This window comes from Dysidea avara, chromosome 9 (genome assembly GCF_963678975.1).
Source record: "Dysidea avara chromosome 9, odDysAvar1.4, whole genome shotgun sequence".
Classification (NCBI taxonomy): Eukaryota; Metazoa; Porifera; class Demospongiae; order Dictyoceratida; family Dysideidae; genus Dysidea; species Dysidea avara.
The window spans coordinates 596398-619776 of NC_089280.1; the positions used below are offsets into that span (position 1 = coordinate 596398).

General features: G+C 41.0%; 4 protein-coding genes across 6 annotated transcripts in view; 2 read left to right on the forward strand and 2 right to left on the reverse strand.

Moving 5' to 3' along the window:
• LOC136265343 (collagen alpha-2(I) chain-like) overlaps positions 1 to 14454 on the reverse strand; it is a 32140-nt gene extending 17686 nt beyond the window's left edge. Inside the window, exon 1 of the mRNA XM_066060140.1 lies at positions 14368 to 14454. Coding sequence (XP_065916212.1) covers positions 14368 to 14378 — 11 coding nt within the window. The 5' untranslated portion in view covers positions 14379 to 14454. The remainder of the gene's footprint in view (positions 1 to 14367) is intronic.
• On the forward strand, positions 1538 to 11662 carry LOC136265344 (collagen alpha-1(I) chain-like). Its single transcript, XM_066060141.1, has 55 exons — positions 1538 to 1739; positions 1917 to 1987; positions 2040 to 2524; positions 2576 to 2722; positions 2770 to 2787; positions 2868 to 2912; positions 2965 to 3003; positions 3056 to 3109; positions 3160 to 3228; positions 3323 to 3388; positions 3440 to 3493; positions 3545 to 3598; positions 3649 to 3810; positions 3860 to 3958; positions 4058 to 4111; positions 4167 to 4211; positions 4262 to 4315; positions 4366 to 4410; positions 4458 to 4511; positions 4559 to 4603; positions 4781 to 4834; positions 4886 to 4930; positions 4979 to 5086; positions 5133 to 5186; positions 5246 to 5299; positions 5345 to 5443; positions 5496 to 5648; positions 5860 to 5913; positions 5970 to 6023; positions 6075 to 6128; positions 6187 to 6285; positions 6333 to 6377; positions 6437 to 6490; positions 6548 to 6601; positions 6651 to 6704; positions 6769 to 6822; positions 8019 to 8126; positions 8178 to 8231; positions 8281 to 8331; positions 8382 to 8435; positions 8488 to 8541; positions 8617 to 8778; positions 8821 to 8874; positions 8932 to 8985; positions 9098 to 9151; positions 9205 to 9258; positions 9735 to 9788; positions 9837 to 9995; positions 10043 to 10096; positions 10147 to 10245; positions 10292 to 10739; positions 10791 to 10888; positions 10940 to 11014; positions 11065 to 11250; positions 11308 to 11662. Exons 1-55 carry the CDS (start codon positions 1735 to 1737, stop codon positions 11455 to 11457), a joined length of 4776 nt encoding a protein of 1591 aa, XP_065916213.1. The 5' UTR covers positions 1538 to 1734; the 3' UTR covers positions 11458 to 11662.
• LOC136265359 (ribosomal RNA-processing protein 8-like) lies at positions 14375 to 15285 on the reverse strand. The gene has a single exon (XM_066060179.1). The coding sequence runs from the start codon at positions 15227 to 15229 to the stop codon at positions 14375 to 14377; it is 855 nt and encodes a 284-aa protein (XP_065916251.1). The 5' UTR covers positions 15230 to 15285.
• LOC136265357 (cyclin-D-binding Myb-like transcription factor 1) lies at positions 15223 to 22130 on the forward strand. 3 transcript variants are annotated; one of them, XR_010705480.1, is made up of 12 exons: positions 15224 to 15539; positions 17791 to 17867; positions 17915 to 17993; positions 19324 to 19402; positions 19451 to 19483; positions 19533 to 19639; positions 20231 to 20357; positions 20404 to 20481; positions 20528 to 20599; positions 20650 to 20732; positions 21739 to 21995; positions 22052 to 22130. XR_010705480.1 is itself a non-coding variant. In XM_066060175.1 (11 exons), exons 1-11 carry the CDS (start codon positions 15374 to 15376, stop codon positions 21740 to 21742), a joined length of 957 nt encoding a protein of 318 aa, XP_065916247.1. In that variant the 5' UTR covers positions 15223 to 15373; the 3' UTR covers positions 21743 to 21866. The 3 variants fall into 3 exon arrangements, 2 of the variants coding, with proteins under 2 accessions (XP_065916247.1, XP_065916246.1); XM_066060175.1 differs by lacking the exon at positions 22052 to 22130 and having other exon boundaries at positions 15223 to 15539; positions 21687 to 21866; XM_066060174.1 differs by having other exon boundaries at positions 21739 to 22130.
• The last annotated feature ends 1249 nt before the right edge of the window (positions 22131 to 23379 follow it).

Sequence of the window (23379 nt, forward strand, 5' to 3'; positions counted from 1 at the left end):
AACTGCTACTACTACCAACCTTTTGGATCATCATTTATCATCATTGTAAACAAAATTAAGAGACAGTTTGGCATCAGAAGTACTGGAAAGGACTTTGGTACCACCAAGAGAATCCTGTAGAATGACGCACAAAAATTTTGATGCTCTTCACCCAGATGGTGAGAAGACTCATATCCTTTCCAGACTAACAGCATAGATAGACTATGCATCCAACCTTATCACATCACTATGAGGAAGAATTGGCTTTTCTTGTCTTGGCTGGTAGGGCAACTTGATTTCAAAAATTCGTGTTTCGTTTTCTGATCTTTAACCCTGTGCCAGGAACCCAGCAAATCATTTGCTCGTTACTGTACATACTTTTTAACTACATACAACAACTCTTGACAATGTCTAGCTAAGTAGCAAGTTCTATCCTGTTCTTTGTGTGGAGCACGAAATTTTAATAATAAAGTTTGCATCTCACAAGATACTAAAATCTACATTTCTGTGAAGACAACAATCATGCCTCCGGTTCCATGGTGGATCTAGCTACAATAAACATTCCACAATGGTAGGGAAATTTTTATTTATTTTTTCACAATGGTAGGGGATTGATTTGTAAAAAGTGATTCTTCTGGACCATAGTGTAGTGTGTTGGCCAGTGTCTAACTATTATCGTTGATAATAAAAAAATAATACTCAGATAGCCTTTACCACTAAATCTTTTACTTGGCTAGCACCTGGGTCTGTGACGCAAGTCACAAGGATAAATTATCTGAAACATCTGCTGAAAGTAGAGACTAGGTGGTGACTATAGTCTAGACAAGTGTCTAAGGAACCTGATCCAATAAGGTTTCCTCAGCATAACTTCACATGTTTCATTAAGGCTTGGCCACTACCCCACTAAGATTGATTGGTTGATTTTTATTTTAACTTAGTATTCGGCATAGCCGTTCTTCCAAACAAGAGCGTACAACCAACAAACGTACAACTACAATAACACACACAAGCAATAAAGAATACTAAAGCAGACAACTCAAATAGCTATGGAGGTGGGAGGAGCTGAAATTCTTTGCATAATTAGCAGGCACTGTGTTAATTCAATAACGTAGAATCAACAGCGAGATATTTACACAAGATGATCGCGCAAGCAAAATTTACTGATTACGTTGACATATAACTCACCAGTCGATCACCAGAAAGTAGCCGCATCTTAAAACCGTTCACATTCCGAGTTGGTGTCTCGTGCGTCTCCGTGTCACTAAAAGCCGCATAAAGTATACGAAGTAGCCGCACCACCGAATATTTTCCGTATTACTAGCCGCACCAGTATTCCATACCAAGCTAGGATCTCCAATCTGTAGTTAAGAGTTTCATTCAAAGCTTATTGTTCCAGCAGAACAAAGGGGCAGAGCTGGTGACTGGCTTCCTTCTGAGGTCAGAATAGTTGTGGTCGCTCTTTTTACCGCTGTCACATCTGCTGTGATTGGCGCATTTACGCAAACTAACCACAAGCCATTAGCTAGCAACAATAGCTTGTGGCCGCACTGCTATCCCTGCCCACTCTTTGTGCGTGCACCAAATTCCCTTTGTTCTAGCCCTGCAGCCCTTGGTTAATGGCCACCATTACGCCGGGGCAATAACAGGCTTTTCCAAAAGTAGCCCGCTCTTAGAGGTAACTTAGCTACTGTATCGTGATATCTCCACTCTTGGAGCAGGTAGAGGTGCCTGCTGGCTCGTTACGAGTAGTAAAACATGAGGTAAGCCGCCATATTGTCAGTGTATAGCTACTAGTGTAGAATGATCCACTGATATGGGAGGTGTACTGCATGTTCAGCCATTATTGAGCCTACATGAGGTGATCATGTATTATGGGATCCAGGGGGTCAATGGTGCTATCCTAGTGTTGTCCCCTCACGTGAGCACTATATCCTTAGGCTATCACTAACATTGTTGGTGGCTGTGGTAACCAGCCTGGTTGGTGCCCAGCAAGACTGCAGTCAATATGGTAAGTGATCACAAGGTCAAGGTAATGTGCCATCACGTTGATTATAACATAGTTGATTTCTTGGATGTGTATAATGTAAGAACAACCGCATCATCAGCTACCCCAGCATGTCCAACCAGACCAGGTGGACCTGCAGATGAGGCATTTGTGGCAAGTAATTCTTATGGTGCAATTGATGGTGATGTATTGCTTGGTAACGCCTTCCCATCTGAATGGTGTATGTTGGCATCAGTGAACTGTGGTAACAATCAAGCAGGTCAACTGTTATATTACGAGGACAATAATTTTGGGTTTGGGTTACGTTTGAATGAGGACTCAGTTACATTTGATATGAGAGACGCAAGTTGGACAGAGTCAGTAGACTATTGTACTGACAGCTGGAATCAGTTGTCTGTTTGCTATGATGGAGGACAGCTTGTACTGCACACAGACTGTGTTAATTCTGTGGCATTTGGTCGACCATCTGATCCAGGCCTTCAAACTGTTGGGGGATCACTAACCATATTTGCCAATGGTACTGGTGATAATGAATATACTGTGAGCAACCTATAACTACTTGTACATGGTTATAACAAATGCTCTGCACAGGGTGATATTCAAGAGTTGCAGATTATACCAACATCTGATGGTGGTGCACAGTGTAACGCTCTTAGAATTGCTGACTGTGCAAGAATCACTACTCCGATTTGTACTGACTCACCTACTGCACCACCTCCGACAACAACTGATCCTCCGGTGAGCTAGTGATGACAATTGTATAATTATTATCTCCTTTATTGTAGACCACAGCTTTCCAAGGGGTAAGTTAATACAAGTGTATCCCACACTCTACTGTATACAAACATTCATCCACACTGTTATCATGTGATCTTGTCAATAGCCAAAAGGAGAGAAAGGTGAACCTGGCGACATCAAGTTTGGACCAGTAAGCCACCACTAGTACTTACTTGTGTTAGTCACTTCTCTCTCTCTCTCAGCCTGGACTACCAGGCTCCCCTGGACCAGATGGAAGAATTGTGAGCTAAACATGTTTGTGTGCGTGTAGAAATTACCTTTGACTGTTCCTAGGGTCCCCCTGGACCACCTGGTATACCAGGACTATCTGGTAGAGGAGGACAACGGGTATAAGACACCATACACCATGAGAAGCATCATGTGACTCTCCACTACAGGGTGATACTGGATTAACTGGTCAACCTGGCCCCCCAGGACCACCCGGCCCACCTGGTCCACCTTCATTTGTATGTTATTGTGTTGTGTGTGTGACCTTTAGTGGGTGTGTGTTTGTGTGTCTGTTTGTCTAGTATATGTGTGTTTCACACTGCTTCACTACAGGTTGACTTTGCTGGGATTAATGTTGACTTTGAATATGGAAAGGGACCATTCTCTGATTGTATACCAGTTAGTAACATGTTGTAATGGTACACAAAGGTGATCTGATGCGTCATCTAGGGTGAAGATGGTCCTAGAGGCCCCCCAGGCAAGCAGGGATCACGAGGACCTGATGTTAGCACACAATTATTATTATTGTACTAATTTTAATAGTATTAATTTTAGGGTCCAAAAGGTCCGGATGGACAGTCAGGTGCCCCTGGAGATCGAGGCCCACTTGTTAGCAACTATACATTGTACACATTCGTGTTAATATGAGTTATTACTAGGGACCTCCTGGAATACCTGGTCCTCCTGGTTTAAGAGGAAAAGATGGTGAGAAGGGTCCCCCTGGTGTGCAGGGTCACCCAGGAGTAGAGGGTGAAAGAGGAACGAAGGGTGGAAGAGGCCCATCCGGTCCCCGAGGACCACGTGGAGCCAAAGGTCCAACTGTGAGTTGATATATGCAGTTGTAAGTATCGTAATGATGTGGTACTGTAGGGAACCAAAGGACCAGCAGGATTGCCTGGTAAATCTGGTCAAGATGGAGACCGAGGACACCCTGGTATTCCCGGACCACCTGGTCCACAAGGATCAGCTGTAAGTGATGTCATATTTAACATATTATGATGTAATTACCAGTAATTGTGATGTCATATTTAGTAATTGTGAGATCATTTGAGATGTTTTATTGTGTAGGGTATTCCAGGACCAGAGGGAAAAGTTGGAGATATAGGACCACCAGGAGTACAAGTACTTATCTCATATAGTGATTGCTGTCTCCATATTCACCATATGCTATTGATAGGGACCACCTGGAACAATAGGAGGACCTGGAACTAAAGGATCAAGGGTTAGTTAAGCTACTCCACCAATTGTTGGTCACTAATCCTTCTTGTGTAGGGTCCAATAGGTCAACGTGGTAACCCAGGACCAGCTGGCCAACCTGGACCACCCGTATGATATTGTTTTATTATGGTGTGTGAATTATATGGGATTTCCCCTAGGGTCTGCTTGGACAATCAGGAGGTGAAGGAACCCCAGGAGAGCCAGTAAGGCTGACATCATTATGTAATAATATTATGTTATCTTCTGCTAGGGAATACCTGGTACAGATGGCGTTCCTGGTCCACCCGGAGTAGATGGAGCAATTGTGAGCACATGTTGTCATGGTAACTGAGCTACTACTGATGTTGCTAGGGACCAGCTGGACCAGAGGGACCACATGGACCCAAGGGAGATTCTGTGAGTTATTTTGTCAATTCTGTCTTTGTATATAATGTACTGTCTGTGTATGGCTGTGATCATTGTGTGTAGTTGTAGTAGTGTGATATTGTCAATATGAACATTGTTGTTTTGAGTGTAATATAAACATCTAGTGTATACTATCTTGTGCTACTGTAAATGTGATCATCAAATTAGGGCACACCAGGACCACCTGGGCCAACAGGAAATCAAGGCCCCTCAGGAGAGCCCGTAAGTCAATCATTTTATTCACTAACTATTTACTGATGGCCATTGTTGCAGGGACCTGATGGTGCTCCAGGGCCTGAAGGACAAAAGGGAGAGCGAGTATGTTGACATGTCTTGTAGTGTGTCATGTCATGAGGTGTTTGTTAGGGTCGAGATGGGTTGCCTGGACTACGAGGCCCAGTCGGTGACAGAGGAGACATTGGCCCACCCGGTAGCCCAGGAGCTCATGGCAGAGATGGAGAAGATGGTCCTAAGGTTTGTTAGTGATGATGTATTTACTCTTATTAGGTAAAACCTGTAGGGTCCACCAGGGTTGCCAGGCAACACAGGCCCCCCAGGCCAACCAGGAGAAAGAGTACGATAAGTTTCTATGGCAACAAAGTGATGATTAATAAATTGTAAATAATACTGTAGGGTCAACAAGGTCCAATTGGAACAGCAGGATACCCTGGAGATTCAGGAGCAAAGGTGTGTTATTTAACATGTGAAAATCACGTGATATTGTAATGTTAGGGAGCCACAGGAATTGAGGGAAGACAAGGACCACAGGGTCTTAAAGGTCGTCGTGGTAATCCAGGATTCCCTGGAGATCCAGGAGAACAAGGAGCTAGGGTAAGTGTATCACATTTTTGTAAGCATGGAGTGTAAAATGGTGGTGTTGTAGGGAAGAGGTGGACCGAGAGGTATCCCAGGTGCTCCTGGAATACCTGGTATAAAAGGAGATCAGGGTCCTGAGGGAACAGCTGGTGAACCAGGTCCATCAGGTATTGGCGGTCAATCAGGAACTCCCGGCCCACCCGGACCCCCGGGTATACAGGTATGACAATGTTGTGTTTACGTTTTGATGTCAAGCTAGGTACTGATTTCCTCTCTTAACAAATTATATTCTGAAAAGTTGTAACTCTAGTTTTGTTGACAAGTTTGGTTAAAATGCAGAGAAAGTTCCCAGCCTGTGTTTGAGTTTTTTCCTTCTCTCTTTATCAGAGTATTGATGTCAACCATAGCTGTACAATGTTACTGTTGTGTAGGGTGACAGAGGTAGAGATGGCACTCCTGGTCAAGTGGGACCTCCCGGAGTACCGGTATGTGTTATATGACTATTAAACTATCGTGTGTTGAAGTGATGTTGATGTTATAGGGTATTAATGGCAAAGATGGTGTAGCTGGCCCACCTGGCTTGAGAGGAGAGAAGGTGATATATCCTATTATCCTATGATCTATTGTAAGGTAATGTTGTCACCAGGGTAGTACAGGAGAGAGAGGATTCCCTGGAGAAATTGGCACGCCAGGCCGACAAGTAACCATTTGTCTACTTTTTTTTGTGGTTGTTTATGTACAGTATGGTGTGTTGGTAGGGTCCACCAGGACCTGTGGGAGCTCCAGGAATTGATGGTAAAGATGGACCACCTGGAGAGACCGGACCTATTGGATTACAGGGCTCAGCTGGACCACAAGTGAGACAACTATTGTTGTAGTACTTTACTGGCTACATACCTGGTAGGGTGAACGAGGTGACCGAGGAGAGACTGGCATCCCAGGAACACCAGTAAGTTTGCCATGGGTTGTGTCTTAACTTATGTCAAAGCTTGTGTCATGGTTGTGTAGGGAGAGACAGGAATACAGGGCCCTGCTGGCTTGCCAGGTGCAACAGGCACACCGGTAAGTTGGTGCAGAGCTTGTGTAGGTAGTTCTATTGACCATGTTGTTGTTACTTAGGGAAGTACTGGACCACCAGGAATAGCAGGGTCGGCAGGATCACCAGGACAACCTGTAAGAATTATCGATATTGTCATGAAGTGTATTATCATCACCATATTAGGGTAACCCCGGTAGAGATGGTCAACCGGGACTGCCTGGACCACCTGGAGAAACTGTAAGCAGTTATATGTCTTGTTGTCATGGTGATGATCAGTACTGGTGATGATTGGTTGTGTTAGGGTACTGTTGGTGATCGAGGTGACACTGGTGAGGATGGTGCTGTTGGACCAGTTGTAAGTGTGGTGTTCATGTTAACTACTGCTATGTTATACTAATGTAGAGAAAACCACACAAAAAATTCTTTTTCTCCAAATTTTGTGTTAATACAACACAGGTGCAGCTAGATAAGCTAAGCAAATTTGAATACCCATAGTACTAAGATTTTAACTATTCTAATGTAGCCAAGGAGTAAGGTCTGCTTTAATGGACTATTGACAAGTGCTTGGTGAACCAGTCTAGCCATCACATACCTGTTAAACAATAGTGCCTGTTATGCAGCTTGCTCCTTAAAAGAGAGCTGACAATGGCCCATCACCAAGAACTGTAAAAGCTCCATGGATATGATGATGTAATTTTCCACAGGATATTTAGTAGGTGATTCACCAATTTTTATCCCCAGCTAAAGTTACTCCACATAAATAACAAGTAAATTTGTTGTGGTTTTGCCATTAATGTACATGGTATGGTAAACTTACTAAATTTTTGACAAGTTGATTTGTACAACTTCAGTCATTTAGCATATTATAATTGTACAGTGCAGAAGTAATGTAACATCATCAGTTACATAACACTTGTACATGTGTAGAAGTTGTATTACTTGAGCCACCATTCCCGATTAGGAAAAATGCACACTTTTATGAGCTTTGGCTGTTAGCTATACATATATAGAGCTGGTTTAAGAACTAGAGATTCTTTACTGTAAGAAATAAATGATAGAGAATTAGCTGTATCAGGGTACTAACTGTATCAGAACAACAGGTGAGGAATTCTGTTGAGTTATCAGATTTTATCACTACAGATTCTCCACCTACAAGTGTCTCATCCTAGACTGCGACCAGACATGGGCCAAGTACATGAGTACTTATACTTAAGTACACTTAAGTACAAGTTTGAAAGTACTTGTACTTTACTTAAGTACTTTTAAATGTACTTGGCCCCATGTCTGACTGTGACATTGCATTGGATTGTACTGTACATGTATTTTAAAAACTGTGAGAAAACAAATTATTTGCATGGTCTTCTTCCATTTGTGTGTATCACATGACTGCTCAGCTTGTAGTTCTATTCAAAATTAATATCAAGCTTGCACAGAAACATATCCCATGCACAGCATATGCTAAGGTGACCTGCAATCAAGTGAATGTTAGGCTCATAAATAGTTTGCAAACTATGTGTTGTGTGGTGTGTTAATCACATGATCTGTTACTAGGGTCCACAAGGCAGTGGTGGTGCACCGGGTGATGGCGGTCCAGAAGGTGAGAAGGGAAACATGGGTCCAACAGGACCCAGAGGCTCTCAGGGAACTCGTGGTGACACAGTGAGATAATCACATCATTGATGGCATGGTAGTGACCATATAATGTTATAGGGACAACGAGGAGAAAGGGGAGTCCCCGGTACACCAGGAACACCTGGTCCTCCAGTAAGAAGCAGATATGTCATTACAGTGTTTAGTATTGTTGGTTGGTTAGGGTGTTAGCGGTCAAGGCAGTCCAGGACTTAAAGGAGATCGTGGTGAAACAGTAAGCTTGTGTTAATGGTCAATAGTGTACTTTATAGTCATATGTTACAGGGTCCTCCAGGTCCGACAGGCAGCCCAGGAACTGATGGATCACCTGGATCACCTGTGAGTAATTATAGTAACTATTGCTTATGTCTTTGACTCTTGTCTTGATCAGGGAACACCAGGTGAACGTGGAGTCAAAGGAGACCAAGGACCACTTGGTCCTTCTGTAAGTAGTAACACTAGATTAGCGTATTGTATGGTTGAGACACACACAACTATTAGTTGCGGTTGATTGTTACAGGGTGAAAAAGGACCAACCGGAGAACAAGGACCAACCGGTACAACTGGGCAAAAAGGAGAACCAGGAGAACAGGGTATACAAGGCGCTAATGGTCCACGTGGTGACAAAGGTGATACCGGCCCACCTGGGCCTACAGGAGTACCAGGAATCCAAGGAATTAAAGTGGGTATTTCTGTGATTACAAGCTTTCAATAGTAATTGTAGGGCTCTGGTGGGCCTCAAGGACCAGCTGGAGTCCCTGGTAACCCCGGAGTTCCAGTAAGTTGAGAACTAACTGTACAGAACACAGCTAATCTAATCTAATCTGCTCTCAAGGGGGTACAAGGACCATCAGGTGCTGCCGGTCCCCCAGGAGAAGCTGGTCAACCAGTAAGTTTAGTGTGTGTGCGTGCATGTGTGTGTGTGCATGCGTGTGTGTGTGTGCGTGCATGTGTGTGTGTGCATGCGTGTGTGTGTGTGTAAGTTGTGTACTACTCTGTAGGGTCCCAGAGGACAGACTGGACCACCTGGAATACAAGGAAGTGCTGGACCAAATGTTGGTGGAGAGCTAGTTTGTAATAGTGTGTGTAGAGTTGTTGTTGTGTATAGGGTGGTGATGGTACAGATGGTGACCCAGGTGAAGATGGTAGACCAGGAGATACTGTGAGTTCACAACCTTATCAATGTACTAGATTGTGTACTGATTATGCTGAAATGTTTCTGATAAGAAACTGGCATCAAAGCCATCAAATTTGAAGGGCTAGGCCATGCATGTAAATATCGAATAAGCATCCTCCAGGCATAGTTTAAATCCACTTTTTGTTAGACCATTACATCATTTTGGTATTTATAATGTTCCGTACTGTAAATGATGAAAGTTTGGTGTGACTTAAGTTTGACGAATCTACCATGCAGCCAGTATAGAACAGTATAAAATAGCGAATTGGTGAATAAAATTTGCCGGATTTGTTTCAATTCACCAAATTGACTCGCACCAAAGTTCATTGTTATGGTATGAGCTAGGCTAGTGCCTCTTCAAAGGACAAGACTGATTCAATTTTGCGAGGAGTACAGGTCATCGTCATGGTTCCCTACTATTATGTACTACCACATGTAATGACACTCACATATAACTATAGGGACCACAAGGAGATGTAGGCTTCACAGGAGATAGAGGAGAGCAAGGACCACCTGTACGTTATCAGTTTGTTACTTGGTGTGTCCACTGTGTTGTTATGTAGGGACCATCTGGCCCTCCTGGAGTACAAGGTCCTAAAGGAGACAGAGGAGAGAAAGGATCAATCGGCCCTAAGGGTGGAACAGGACCGCCAGGTCCCCAAGGTAACCAGGGAGTAGATGGCCCACCTGGACCTCCAGGAGATACAATCAGTGGTGGTCAGGTGAGCTTGTAGCTAACATCACATGATCTGAATGTAGTGGTACACAGGGTGGTCCAGGTGAGACGGGAGCTCCTGGAGCAAGAGGACCAAGTGGTCCAAAGGTGAGATGACGATTAGCTTCCTAAGTTATTAATCAGTGATCTGTGTGTAGGGTAACCCAGGAGAAACAGGACCTCGAGGAAATGATGGACCTAAAGGAGATCAAGGTCCTCCTGGTAACAAGGGACCACCTGGTGATAGAGGAGATCCAGTAAGAGAGGTGTTCACAAGTTGCTATAGCTAACTAACAATTGTAGGGTCCACCTGGTGAGAGGGGCTCACAGGGACAACCAGGATCTCAAGGTATTCGAGGTAACAAAGGTGACATCGGCCCCCCTGGTCCTCCCGGAGCTAATGGACAACAAGGACCACCTGGACTTCAAGGACCACCTGGCCCTAAGGGAAATCTTGGACAACCAGGAAGTGATGGACCAATTGGGCCCCCTGGTCCCCCAGGACCACCTGGTACTCCCGGCAGAGACTTGTCCACCAACCAAGCAGACACCAAGAGTGCTTTCTTCAGCTCACAAAGTAGTAATGGTGACAGTGACTTAAACAGAATATTTGGAGATGGACAAACCATCGATGTTGAAATGTCAGATCTAAAAGACAAACTAGAAGCCATGATGAGACCCAATGGAACAAGATCTAATCCAGCTCGTTCTTGCTTTGATCTGTTCTTGTGCTGGCCTGATTTACCAGAGGGTTAGTTGTCTTGTTATAAGATATATACTTACTGTGTATACTAACGTGTAGGGTATTATTGGATTGATCCCAACCTTGGATGTGATGAAGATGCTTTACGTGTGTATTGTAAGAAGCCAGGTTGTTCATGTGTTGATTGCAGTGTTCCTGTAAGTACAGCAGTGTTTATGTGGTGTTGGATAATGTGATGTTCTTTATAGCAAAAATTCATTTCTCCAACTGGCTATGAGTATGTTAAAGATGCAAAATGGAGTGAACTAGAAGGAGGCTACAAGGTCTAGTTACTACAACATCTACACCTATTTACATATTCCATTCATTGCAGTTATACGATGCATGTGACATACCAAAGACTCAACTAGCATTGTTAAGACTGCTCAGTGGCAGTGCCAGCCAAGCACTGACATACAATTGTGTCAAGTCTCCAGCAAACATTGACATCTTATACTCATCTGGAGACATAGTTCCAAGCAGTGATTTCCAGACTATCAGAGATGACTGTCAAGAAAAAGTGAGTACTCAGTCTGTGACACACCTTCTGAATTCTTCTGTTACTTTTCTCTGCTAGACACACCGAGAAGCTTCAGCAGAGATCATGGTAACAACAGAAGATCCCAAATTACTGCCGGTCAGCGATATAATACCGAAAGAGTATAGTGACAAGAAGAAGTTTGGTGTGGACACTGACATGGTGTGTTACTGTAATCAGCAACCATAGCCGCCACCAAACTGCAGATAGTTTTGTAAGAGCCAGTTTTCTAAGACTACTACTGCTCTAGCATAATTTTATTATACCAATAAGTTGCATGTAACCTTGACACTCCGACTTGTTTTATTTTTTTTGTGGTTTACTCAAATTTATTGCAACAACTCATCATGTATTTGTGCTGTTGATTTGTGATTACATAATAGTCACGTGACAATCATCATGTAAGCACGTGATCTTCAATAATTAGTCAAGCCTGGAGTGCAATTGGAGGCTGACTGCTCAATTAGAGTATTTTTGGTAAAACCTGGATGGCTGCATTCTCAAGTTAACTGTCAAGCTATAGAACCTTTCTCCTCCTGTTGGGGCCAACCTAAAGAATGATTAGTAAATTGTCCTGATCTGTGACTGGTTTCAGAGGTAACCTGATTTCAGGGATCTAAATCTCATGTCTTTTGTGCTCTGCACTTCAGTAATATGCTTATCCTGTATGTGCTGCTTGACTAGTCACTGAAGCATACTGTAGTACTTTGATCCTCCCACTACCATATATAGTAATGATGGGATTAACAAACACAAAACACTATGATGTCAATTGTGCAGGGGTTGGTAACTAACTCCCCATAGTATAGTGATGTCAACCCTACAACATGACCTCTTCATCCTGCTTGTATTCAGATAATACCAGTATATACCTAATGGCTAGTGTTTCCAGAGCATTCAATAGACAACTAATACTTAGTGGTGTTACCTTAGTGTGCTAGGAGGGATGGAATTCTTGTAGTAGGTGAAATCTCTACACCTACACTCTCCTTTAGGTCCTGGGTTACCCTTGTGTATTGAATTTATTATTAAGTTGAATGTATGCAGAAAGAGCTCCATATGCCCAGGATGTTGGTAGCCCCTTGGTAAATTCTCCTAATTTTTGATGCAAGATATGACTTCCGGTATGTTAATCAGTGACTTCTCACTGGATGATAACTAAAAACAGAAAAGTGACATAGGAGAGACTTGTAAACGAGACATTTTAAAGTACTGACACTTCAATATCAACCAAGAACAATCGTTGACTAACTTTCCAACTTCAGTGATTGAGTCGGAAAAGATAGACATATTGACTAACCAATTACTTAACATAACTTGTACTGTAATCATGTGTATGTGTGTAATTTCCTTGGGGCATTGTTATTCACCCTCTGGGTAAACCAGCATGCACACTGATATGATTGCTCTATTGGAGTAATTTGACAGTTATTTGTTATCATTAGAGCTTTACAGTGGCCAGCACTAAAGACATGTGCTGCAACCTGTCGACATCCTTTAGCCCTCTACCTAGTTTCAGTCTCTCCCACCTTCATAAGATGAGGGGAGGGGGTATTCTAGCTTTATTATTTGATACGCAGTGGATGGCAATACTGACAAGCCCACGAATATTAGTAACCTGAAGTATGATGGGGCAAACAACTTGAATAACCAGCAAGATGTGATCTGCAAGCTACCCAGTTACTGGCTATGATCAAACTTCACTGTGAGGCAGTTACAACTGAAGTCCTGAACACTCTTAACTTACCTCACTATTACAAACAGTACATGCTAGTAATGTTTAGTAGGATCCCTCCTAGAATTATGGGTGTCACCCACAGTAATGCCATTAAAATAATCATAAAAATGTCACATGCATTTTTATGATTATTAAAATGAATTGATCACTAAATAAAAGTGATTTGAATTGATCACTTTTATTTAGTGATCAATTCAAATCCAGTGTTAAAAAAACAACAAGAAAACACTCACCAAAACCAGATATTTGGTCTGTCTATTCCCTGACCACAGTTGCAAGACTAGAGACCACACACAGCCACCATTTCACACTACAATAACAAACTCGCTGGTGCAGTACACACACGTGTGCAATCAAATATGATGGTGATACCAACAGTTCATAATATATGTAGTATGAACTCTTTAGCAGTTTTCCATACAGATGTACACATTTAACATATTTGGTGTGTAGCTAGTTCTTCAGATAACAAAGTGTTAAAAAATTAGCATAATTATTCATTCACCTACACACAGCTAGCTGTGATACAGTGCACAACACTCAAACTATATTTAATTGTGGCAAGTAGACTTGCCACTGGAGCTACAACATTATCTGATAAAGATTGGTGATGGTTATATAAGTAGCTAAGAGTGAAATAGAACATTACTGGATGAGATTTCTATGACATGTACATACCACATAGTTCACATTCCTACAAATCCTTTTATATTTTGGAGTACAACTCCCCCCACCCCAAATTCACCTACCACAAGACAAACTTACTAAACCAAATTCAGTTTAACATTCAGTCAATGAAATTCCTCCTGCAAACACTTACAGTGGCAAAGCACTCATTTTTTCTGTTTACTTCAAAATCACTTGAAACTGCTACCTCCCAACATTATCATATCCAATATGCCTCTTATTACGACTACTTCAAAATGTTTCCGTTGTATTCTAAAAGCCTAATAGTAAGATTTAACAATACTTTGCTGGAGAGTGATTATTTGCTATGAAATATCACGACTTGGTAGCTAGGTTGACTACCAGAACCCTCTTTTTAAAAGTCTGCATCCGTCCCTGGATACTCTAATAAAGCAGTCACAGCCACACACTAGTATAACAACTAGAATTAAAAATTATAAATTTAGTTGGCTTCCAGTGATAAAAGTAGTGAAACAAGAGATGCAAATGATGGTAGTTATTGTGACATAGCTGTGTGGGAAAATCCCTACTTTGGTATTGAACAACATGCCAATGTAGGATTTCCCCACATAGTTATGCAACCATCATTTAAATCTCTTGCTTCACTACTTCTTTATTGCTGGAACCCCACTCCATTACCCCACTTCACTTAGTACAAATCATGTATACAATACCTCAATGTCATCTTCGCTTGTACAGACAAGGTTTAAGAGTTATACTCATTGGTGAAGCATCATGTGATCTCTTGGTCTTCTTTAACACCAGGTCAATGAACATTTTGTTGAGGTTTTCTTTTTTAATAAGTCTGAAGCCATAAGAGCACAGTGACAACACGAACAAGTCAACATCATCAATTCTACTACATATCTCAGTAATCTTCAGGATACCCTTGGGTACTAGGATACGATGAGCCTCACTGATGAAGTCACTCAGGTTGGTCCCCATAAGAGACAGGCAGAACACCACAACATTAACACTAGCACACTCCAGTGGTACATTAGCCATATCACATGCTGTCACTCTCTTGTTATAAGCTACTAAATCAAAACAGTGTACCTCATGAGATACAGAGGCTGCTAGCCTACCCTCTCCACACCCCATATCAGCTATCACCCAGTGATGAGGTAAAGATGAGATGTATCGTATCACATTGTCTAATGGATGACATGGCCACTTGTCAACCTGAGCTCCAAATCCCTTATGATAGACATCATACAGATCTGGTTGTGATTGGAATAATTCTCTGGCTTGTTTACTGCTCATGGTATACAGCTGCTCATTAATCCACCGGAACTGACTACCTTCCAACCTCCTAGCTGCACTGCTCTTCTTTGGTACCTTCATCACGTGGTCTTCTGGGGATTTCTTTGGAGCCTTTGTCACGTGGTCTTCCCTAGACAATCGTTTTATTTTCTTTTTACTTTTCCCTGTTTTACGTTCGCTAGAACTCTTATCGTGTTCACGACCGAACACTTGATCGCATAGTGTCAATCCTCCACTGCTTTCATCTCTCCAATCGTCATCAATTGCAAACATTTTAACGCCTGGCGTTTATTTTTTTAGCGCGTATTATAAATATTATGGTGAAAAGAGTTTTAGCCTCATTTGTAGCGTAGTACTTAGTGCGCACCTATCATTACCCTATCCGTTATGTTGACTACGGAGATGATTTGATTCGCTATGTCTGATTCCGAGTACGGAAGTAGCAGTAGTCACGTGATAGAGACCCCTCCTCGCAAGAAGAGAAAGAGATCAAGACATGATGACGTCACTACAGGAACACATCTCCAGTTAACATGGGAAGAAGACCCCTACGAGCACCTTCATCGGTCCATGAAAGAATTTGGTGAGTCACGTGACTATTATGTGCGGTATCAACATTTTTAATGGATTGGTGCAAACACTAGACCACTGGACTGTATTATGTATGGACTACATTCTCTTGCCAATTGTACCTGTATTATCGATGTTGGATCATTTTGCCATCAATAGACAGCTGACCGATAAACTGGATAATGGTTGTATTTACGTCAAAGTCAATATGCAGTTTCAGTACTAGACATCATAGTGTGTAGTAGGAACTCCGTTAAACAAGCTGGTTCAGTAGTGTGGTCCTTAAGAACTCACGTAGATTACAAGTTGCTGACAAGTTGAGTGGTCTGCAAATTTTTCTGTGTTTGGGTTAAGTTTGTACATTGCAAGCCACATTGTTTTCAGTGTTGCATCTGATCTCAGTGTCACTTGGGCTTAATGCAGTGTTCTAGACTGACCTTTGGAGGTTTTGTGTGTCTCATGATACTCTCATCCCACAAGCAACTGGCTAGACCAAAGTTTTCCATCTTATTTGGGTATGGTTTTCCCCATACAGTAAAATAGTGCAGGCACCACCCGCCTCTTACTTTTAGCAAAAGGCGAATGAGGGGACAAAACTATCCTTCATGGCCACTATCAAATCTATATCCTTCATCTATACTACTGGGTTCTCAGACTTGCATAATATTATGCTTTGACAATCAGCCTACACCTGTTGATGTGGTAGAGAACTTAGAAGCTGCAGTCCATGGTCCAGTGTTGCACCAACTCCATTGTAATACAGTAGATTTCCGATTGGTTGACTAGGGAAATAAAAGCGTATGCTTGAAAGTAGCCAATGAGATCAATAGCCTTCAGTTTAAACTAGCGCCGTCCACCTGGCATGAAAATTCATTGCTTATTTCTATTCATGTGATATTTTTGCATTTGGCCTACATGGACAATCAACCTGAAGTAGTATTAATCAAGACACACAATATACTCTATGGTAGGAAATTTTGACAAATCCACACTTATCAGCTTTGACGTTGATAAGAAATCATAGTGATAGCTACAGAGTTACAAGGAGAAACAAACTCCCTAATCTTAATCACTGAAGCACTGTTGTAGCTCACTTAATTTCTACCCTATAGATGAAAGTTCTAGCTAAAATTTATTCACACGTTTTGGAGCATTCTATGTGTGTTGTACAGTGCTATGAGTCCTCAAAAAATTGTGCACTCTACTGGAGTATAGCAACAAGGTTGGGGCATAGGCAGACGTTTGGTGATGCCAGATAACACTACAGCTAAGTAATAGGTAATATAAGGAAGGTGTGCACACCAGCATGCATGCTAATCTAGAGGGATCTCTTCTCCCTCCCCAAAAAATGATTGAAAAATTGACCCTCTGACATTAGTGATTTTAGCAGTATAATTAATATTTATTTGACTGCTCTATTAGGGTGACTGCTCTATTAGGCTTATACCATTGTTATCTGAATTTCTGGTGACTACTTTGCTGAATTGCATCATATTATCCTTACTATACACAGAACTACTAACCATACATCTAAATATTCGCTATGAAATAAGAAACTAGAGTGTGTTGTTTTTGGTACATAATACTAGTCGCAATGAAGCAACATCTAAACTTTGGTTAAAAAACCCATTCTGATTATGTAACAATTGCACACTAGTCCAGAAAGGAAGGATCCAGTTAGTATAGGCAATCACACACATTTGAGTGCAATTAGGGAATAATTGTACGAGTAACAGTCAAAATTGCACAAGGCGAAGCTGAGTGCAATTTTGGCTGTTACGAGTACAATTATTCCATAATTGCACGAAATGTGTGTGATTGCCTACTAATCACATAGTGACCACCCTTCATGGTTTGTAGTACACATCTATCCAGTTCTATGTGGCCATTAACTTCTACCAGGTGATTGCATCATCCTTCTTTGTATTACATCATTTGTTGTTGCACTTAAAAGGCTTCATATGTCAGTAATTCTGATTGGATACTCGAAATGTCTACATGTGTTGCACTTAAAAGGCTTCTGTTATTCTGCTATTTTATTGGCTACTTTACAGTGCAATTACAGAAACAAGGCCATGTGCTTTGGGATTAATTGCACTCCTACTATTGAGACTAATGTATGGCAAACTAAATCACTATGTGAAATGTTTCTGGTGTCCGACCATTATATTGGTCTTGTGTTGTTGATGTTTGGGCTGGATGTCCTGGAGCAGATTAGCTTCATATAGTCAGTGTTTGTACTACTAGAAATCTGCTTGCTACAGGTGGTGAATGGAAATCAGGACGCTGGACAAAAGCAGAGAAGGAGTTGTTGCTGAGCAACATTAGTCGTTATTGTAAGGTGAGGGTGTTATATCAGTTACCATGGTAACAACAAAACTGTTACAGGAAAATGACATATCCAACGTGACAGAGTTTATACAAGAGGAACAATGCAAGGAGAAATCTGATTTTTATGCTAGTGCAGGTCTGTGTGTGTGTGTGTCAGTCTTTGTGTCAGGCTTTATGTCAGTCTTCACTCTAAAGACAACACTAGCTTACAAGCTCCTGGTTATAGTCCTGGTTATAGTCCTGGTTATAGTCCTGGCTATAGTCCTGGCTATAGTCTTGGTTATAGTCCTGGTTATAGTCCTGGCTATAGTCCTGGCTATAGTCCTGGTTATAGTCCTGGTTATAATCCTGGCTATAGTCCTGGCTATAGTCCTGGCTATAGTCCTGGTTATAGTCCTGGTTATACATACTATTGTGGATAATTTCAGCAGCCTACCACAGTTCAGATGAATTTACACCATAGTGACATTCAAAACATTGCTATTTCCAGAATTGTATGAAAGCATTTATTTAGGTTTGTAGAACATGGCTCGCTCATCTTGCAACGAAATAGTTTTCTGTTATGGGTGGCTCCTGGAATTTCAATGTCAACTGGTTTCCAATCCAGATTCCAAATCCAGACTCCATGATGTCAGGCCTAGCCACATAGTACTATTGATGTAATGACATAACACATAACGGGTTATTTTCAAAGATAAGAGGTTTTGCTGATTGCTACCTTTCAATCTTTAAAAGAGAAGTTTCTGCTTCTTCACTATCTCATGTATTGCAACACATAAACAATGCCATTTGCCATTTTGATTGAGTTCTGAATTTAGAGAGGTTTTCACGGATAGCTGCCATTGTACCCTTGGAACCCCTCCCCCCCCCATCCATGTCATTCTAATAAGTTACAACATCTCAAGATGTTTTTGACAGTGATTTCAGCAGTTTATCAAAATATTCAAAAGGCTGTTGTGTTAGGAGTGACTGCTCTATTAGAGTACTTGAACCTTCCTTTCTATTTCTGCTATACAGTGGACATACCTCTCTATAGTGGACATACTACAGTAAGATAAACTCAGTTTTGCTACAATATAGAAGTTGTCCTTGAGGGATGGGAGGGGGGTAGAACATAGAAAATAGCCAATGGTTCTTATTAGGTTTAACAAGGTTTGATATATCTTTTGAGTTCTACTGTTTGTACTTTATGATGGTATAAATTTATGATGCTGTTATGAAGAAATGATCATTCTGAAATGATCACATGTTGCAGTCACCAATTCATCACTGACTGTTCAGCAAACAACCACACTCATCCATGGTGGATATATCCCTATAGGGAGGCTCCCACCTCCCGTTGTCTTCTTTCAGAAGTAAATAATAGACCTATCAGGACCAAAATCTGTATCCTTGTTATGGAGAGGTGTTTTATGTTGTTGTTAAGACAGATGTTAAATGTGCACCTCATGGTATATACATTACAGCTTGGGGAATAAAGCGTCCATTGTTTTTGATCTACCGACAAATTTGGAGGTTATTCCCTCCAGCTGCTAAAGGGGGCAAGTAAGCAGGATCATGTGATTCCTAACTGTGTTGTTACCTTGACAACAGGTTCACAGAGGAGGAAGTGAAACAATTGAAAAAGTTAGTTGGGTGGGTGTGATCATGTTTCCTCTTATTCTTTCGTTACTAGGTTACATGAACAACATGGTAACCAGTGGGTAGACATAGGACATCAGATGGACCGAACTAACCAATCAGTGAGAGACAAGGTCCGTATACTGGGGTTTGAATCTGCCGGTAGGTGGAATTAATTAGCATAACTGTTGATAAGCAGAATTGGAGGGTAAAATGTGGTACATTACTTAATTACAGAAGTGCTTGCACCTGTGGTAACAGTATAAAGTCATTTATAAACATTATTACAGCTCTTAGTTAATATTGGAGTTCTCTTGGTGGTATACAGTATATCTCAGTAAACTACTGTATATCAACAGTAGTTGGGTGGTAAAAAGTCTCCAACCAGTTGTGGTAGTGTTGACCATTTTGGCAAGTACTACCTGTGACCTTTAAGTAATTGTTACATGGAAATGCTTGTTCAAAAATGATCGTTAAAGCTTCCTGTAAAATTGACAATTTCTGTGGCATGTCTTGCTATACTATCAGTAATATCCCGGGTTATGAGGCTCCTTAGGTAATGTGTAGATTGTAAGTTATTTTGGATCAGATCTAGATCATCAACTTCTTGTCAGGGGTATATTCAACAGTTTCAATATCATCTGTGTTATACTTGCCCATAATGAAATAGTGGTTTAAAGGCATCTGACTTGAATAGAGACGGTGTTAAAATTATTGTTATGTAACATGATTACTGCCCACCTTCGTTGCTAGGTGCATGGAGCAATGAGGAACTGGAGTTACTGGTGTCTGCTGTAAAGGAATGTAAGGGTGGCATTAATTGGGAAATTGTGGCTAGGAAGGTTAAAACAAGAAATGCTAAACATTGTTATAAGAAATGGTATGTTCTATATATGGTATAGTGTATGTTACTATATTTAGAACAGGCTACATTGCATGTGCTGGAAAGAATTAGATGCGCGGGTCAATTGGTCCAAACAAGATGACATTAGACTAGTGCGAGAGTAAGTCAGCCACACCCCTAATAGCTTGTTATGTCATCAACAACAGACTTAGCCAATCATCTGCCACAGATGAGGAGGAAGTCAACTGGAAGAAAATGGCTGAATCTGATTGGCCATCGTAAGACCTAACTAGCCCCACCTACTCAGTATAACATGATTCTCCAATAGGGCTCGTTCAGCTAGTTACCTACGTTGCAGATGGGCAGCTCTACGACGACAAGTAGCCAACTATGAGCTACACAGCTTTAGAAGTTAGTACCATGTTATATGGTAGAAAATGTTGTGTGGAGTTTAGTTTGTTGTAGAGACCGAGGTGATTAGGTGGTAGTCCCAGATCCTCAACTGTTGTCAGTGTGACTACATGTTACTGGAGGATCAAGTCACCAGCTGGTCTGGTACTTGAACAGTTTTAGTGTTAACATAGATGACCAATGCTCACACAAAGCACAGAGCTGGGTGTTAGCATCTACATTGGTTTTGGCATGCTATCATTTACTGTACAAGAAACTTGTTTATCCACTAACTTGAAATCCTCAATTATGTCATTTGTGTGTAAACTGACTGGCATACCTGCTTAATAAGAGCACCTGCTAACTGGATAATCCCCAAATGTGTTACATATCAAGAAGTTTGCGGACATTTGCTATACTTTTGTCCATGGCAAAAATGCCAGCTGATTGAAAAACTTTAAATTAATTATCCTGTACTACTTACCTCGAGTCTGTTTAGTAACTTTCCGAATTTGATATGTGTAGAGCAACTCTCTGCGAGTACAATGATACCAAAAGAAGTGCAATTCACAGAAATTTAGGTGCGTCAAAATGGCCTAAACCGACCAGGTGTAGCAAATTTCCCTATACATTGTGTATTGGGCGTTCAGGGGCATGCAATAAAAGGCGTAATAACCTGCGACACGTGATAGATACCTCAGATTCCGAACCAGATTTGGAAAGAGCAGTAAATAGCGATTAAGATGAGCTATAGCCGGAAGGAAATCAGAGGAAATTTAAGCACGTCATTTTAAGGTTGAAAATCTCTTTTTCTATGGCGAATTGAATGAAGGATATTTTGGAAGGGAATGCTCTGAGCTATTTCGATGTCTTGACAGCCATTAACCTTCACTACATTCCGTGCCATGTAGTAAACTTCTTCATATGTTTGTATACAAAGTAACCTAACTACTTTCTAACTAATTTATCCCTAAGGTGACCAGAAAATTCACCAGTTCTACTCACATGTTCTCCATTCCCATTCCAGCTAACATCAAGTGTTCCCACAAGAAACTGATGAAGAATTGTAAGACTGGCAATGAAGCAACTACATAGCAATTATTCTAATTATTATAAATATAAAATGTACATTAAAAATAGTAACCATGACAACAACTTAGTGTGGTTGGTAGGAGTCAGATTGTCAATGGTAACGAGGAATGGACTGGACTTCGAAGAGGATTGCATTTTCCCTTCAAAAATATGTACATGATGAGACCATAGTGAGAGAATGATGAGACTATAGTGAGAGAATGATGTCATTAACATGACCCCTAATGATGTCAGTGTATTTCTTGTAGTTTGTTTAACAATTAACATACTGAGAGACCTCATAGAACAGCATGCACAATCATTAAAATAACAATACATTTTAAAGTAGTTGATCCAATACTTGATTATCCATATATAGCTAGTCCATGTGGTTAGTATGTAAAGTATATCCCATGCCTCAAGTTCAGTATGAATGTCACAGATATAGCTGCCATGAGGAACTAAGGAAGACCATACTGGCAGAGTGCATAGCATCAAGTGAACATGTAGCTATAAATAGTATTATGGGTAACCAAACAAGGGCAATGTGACAATGCAATGTTGTGATACATGATTGTACTTGGTAAGTTACATGATAATGTAAGTAGCACATTAAGTTTTGGGGAAAATGTTGAGATAATTGCTGTAAACAGATAGTGTGAGATGGTACAAAAACAAGTCAACTAATTAACACTTATATAATAATAAATGATAGTTGTGAAGAGTGTTAAGTAGTTCTGAATGGTGTAACTAGTGAGCAGTGTGAAGTTATCTCTGGCGTACCGCAAGGTACAGTACTTGGCCCTTTGCTATTTACTTGTTTTATTAACGACCTACCAGCTCTAGTGAACTCTCAGATACGACTCTACGCTGATGATATACTTATTTTTAGACCGATTTATTCAAATTAAGACACTTTAGTATTGCAGAGAGACCTTGATGCCATAGTGAGGTGGAGTAAAGACTGGCAAATGTTTTTCAACCTTAGCAAATGTGTACACCTCAAGATCACTAACAGGATATTAACAACTAACTCAACATATTTTCTGAAACAACATCAAATTTGTAGATCTACCAGTGCCACTTACCTGGGAGTAACAATAGATGAACACCTGAAATGGAAAAACCATATCCAACATGTTACCTGTAAAGCAAACTCAGCCAATGCCTTTTTGCGACGTAATATTAGCTCTTGCACTCAACAAACTAAGAAGCTGTGTTATCTAGCAATGGTACGTCCTATCTTAGAGTATGCATCAACTGTCTGGTCTCCATACACTAACAGTAGCATCTACAAGTTAGAAATGGTCCAACGAAGAGCTGCAAGGTTTATTACAAACAATTATTCACCCTGGGCTAGTGTAACTGAGATACTAGATCACCTGAATCTACCAACTCTTGAACAGCAACGGAACAATTTGAAGCTAGTTACGATGTATAAAATGATGCATAGACAAGTTCACATCGATAATGGAACCTATTTAATCCCAACAGCAAGCCAAACACGAGGTCACGATCAACGATTTTTGCAGCCACACTCCAGAATTGATTCTTACCTTTACTCTTATTACCCCTCTACAATTAAATTATGGAATAA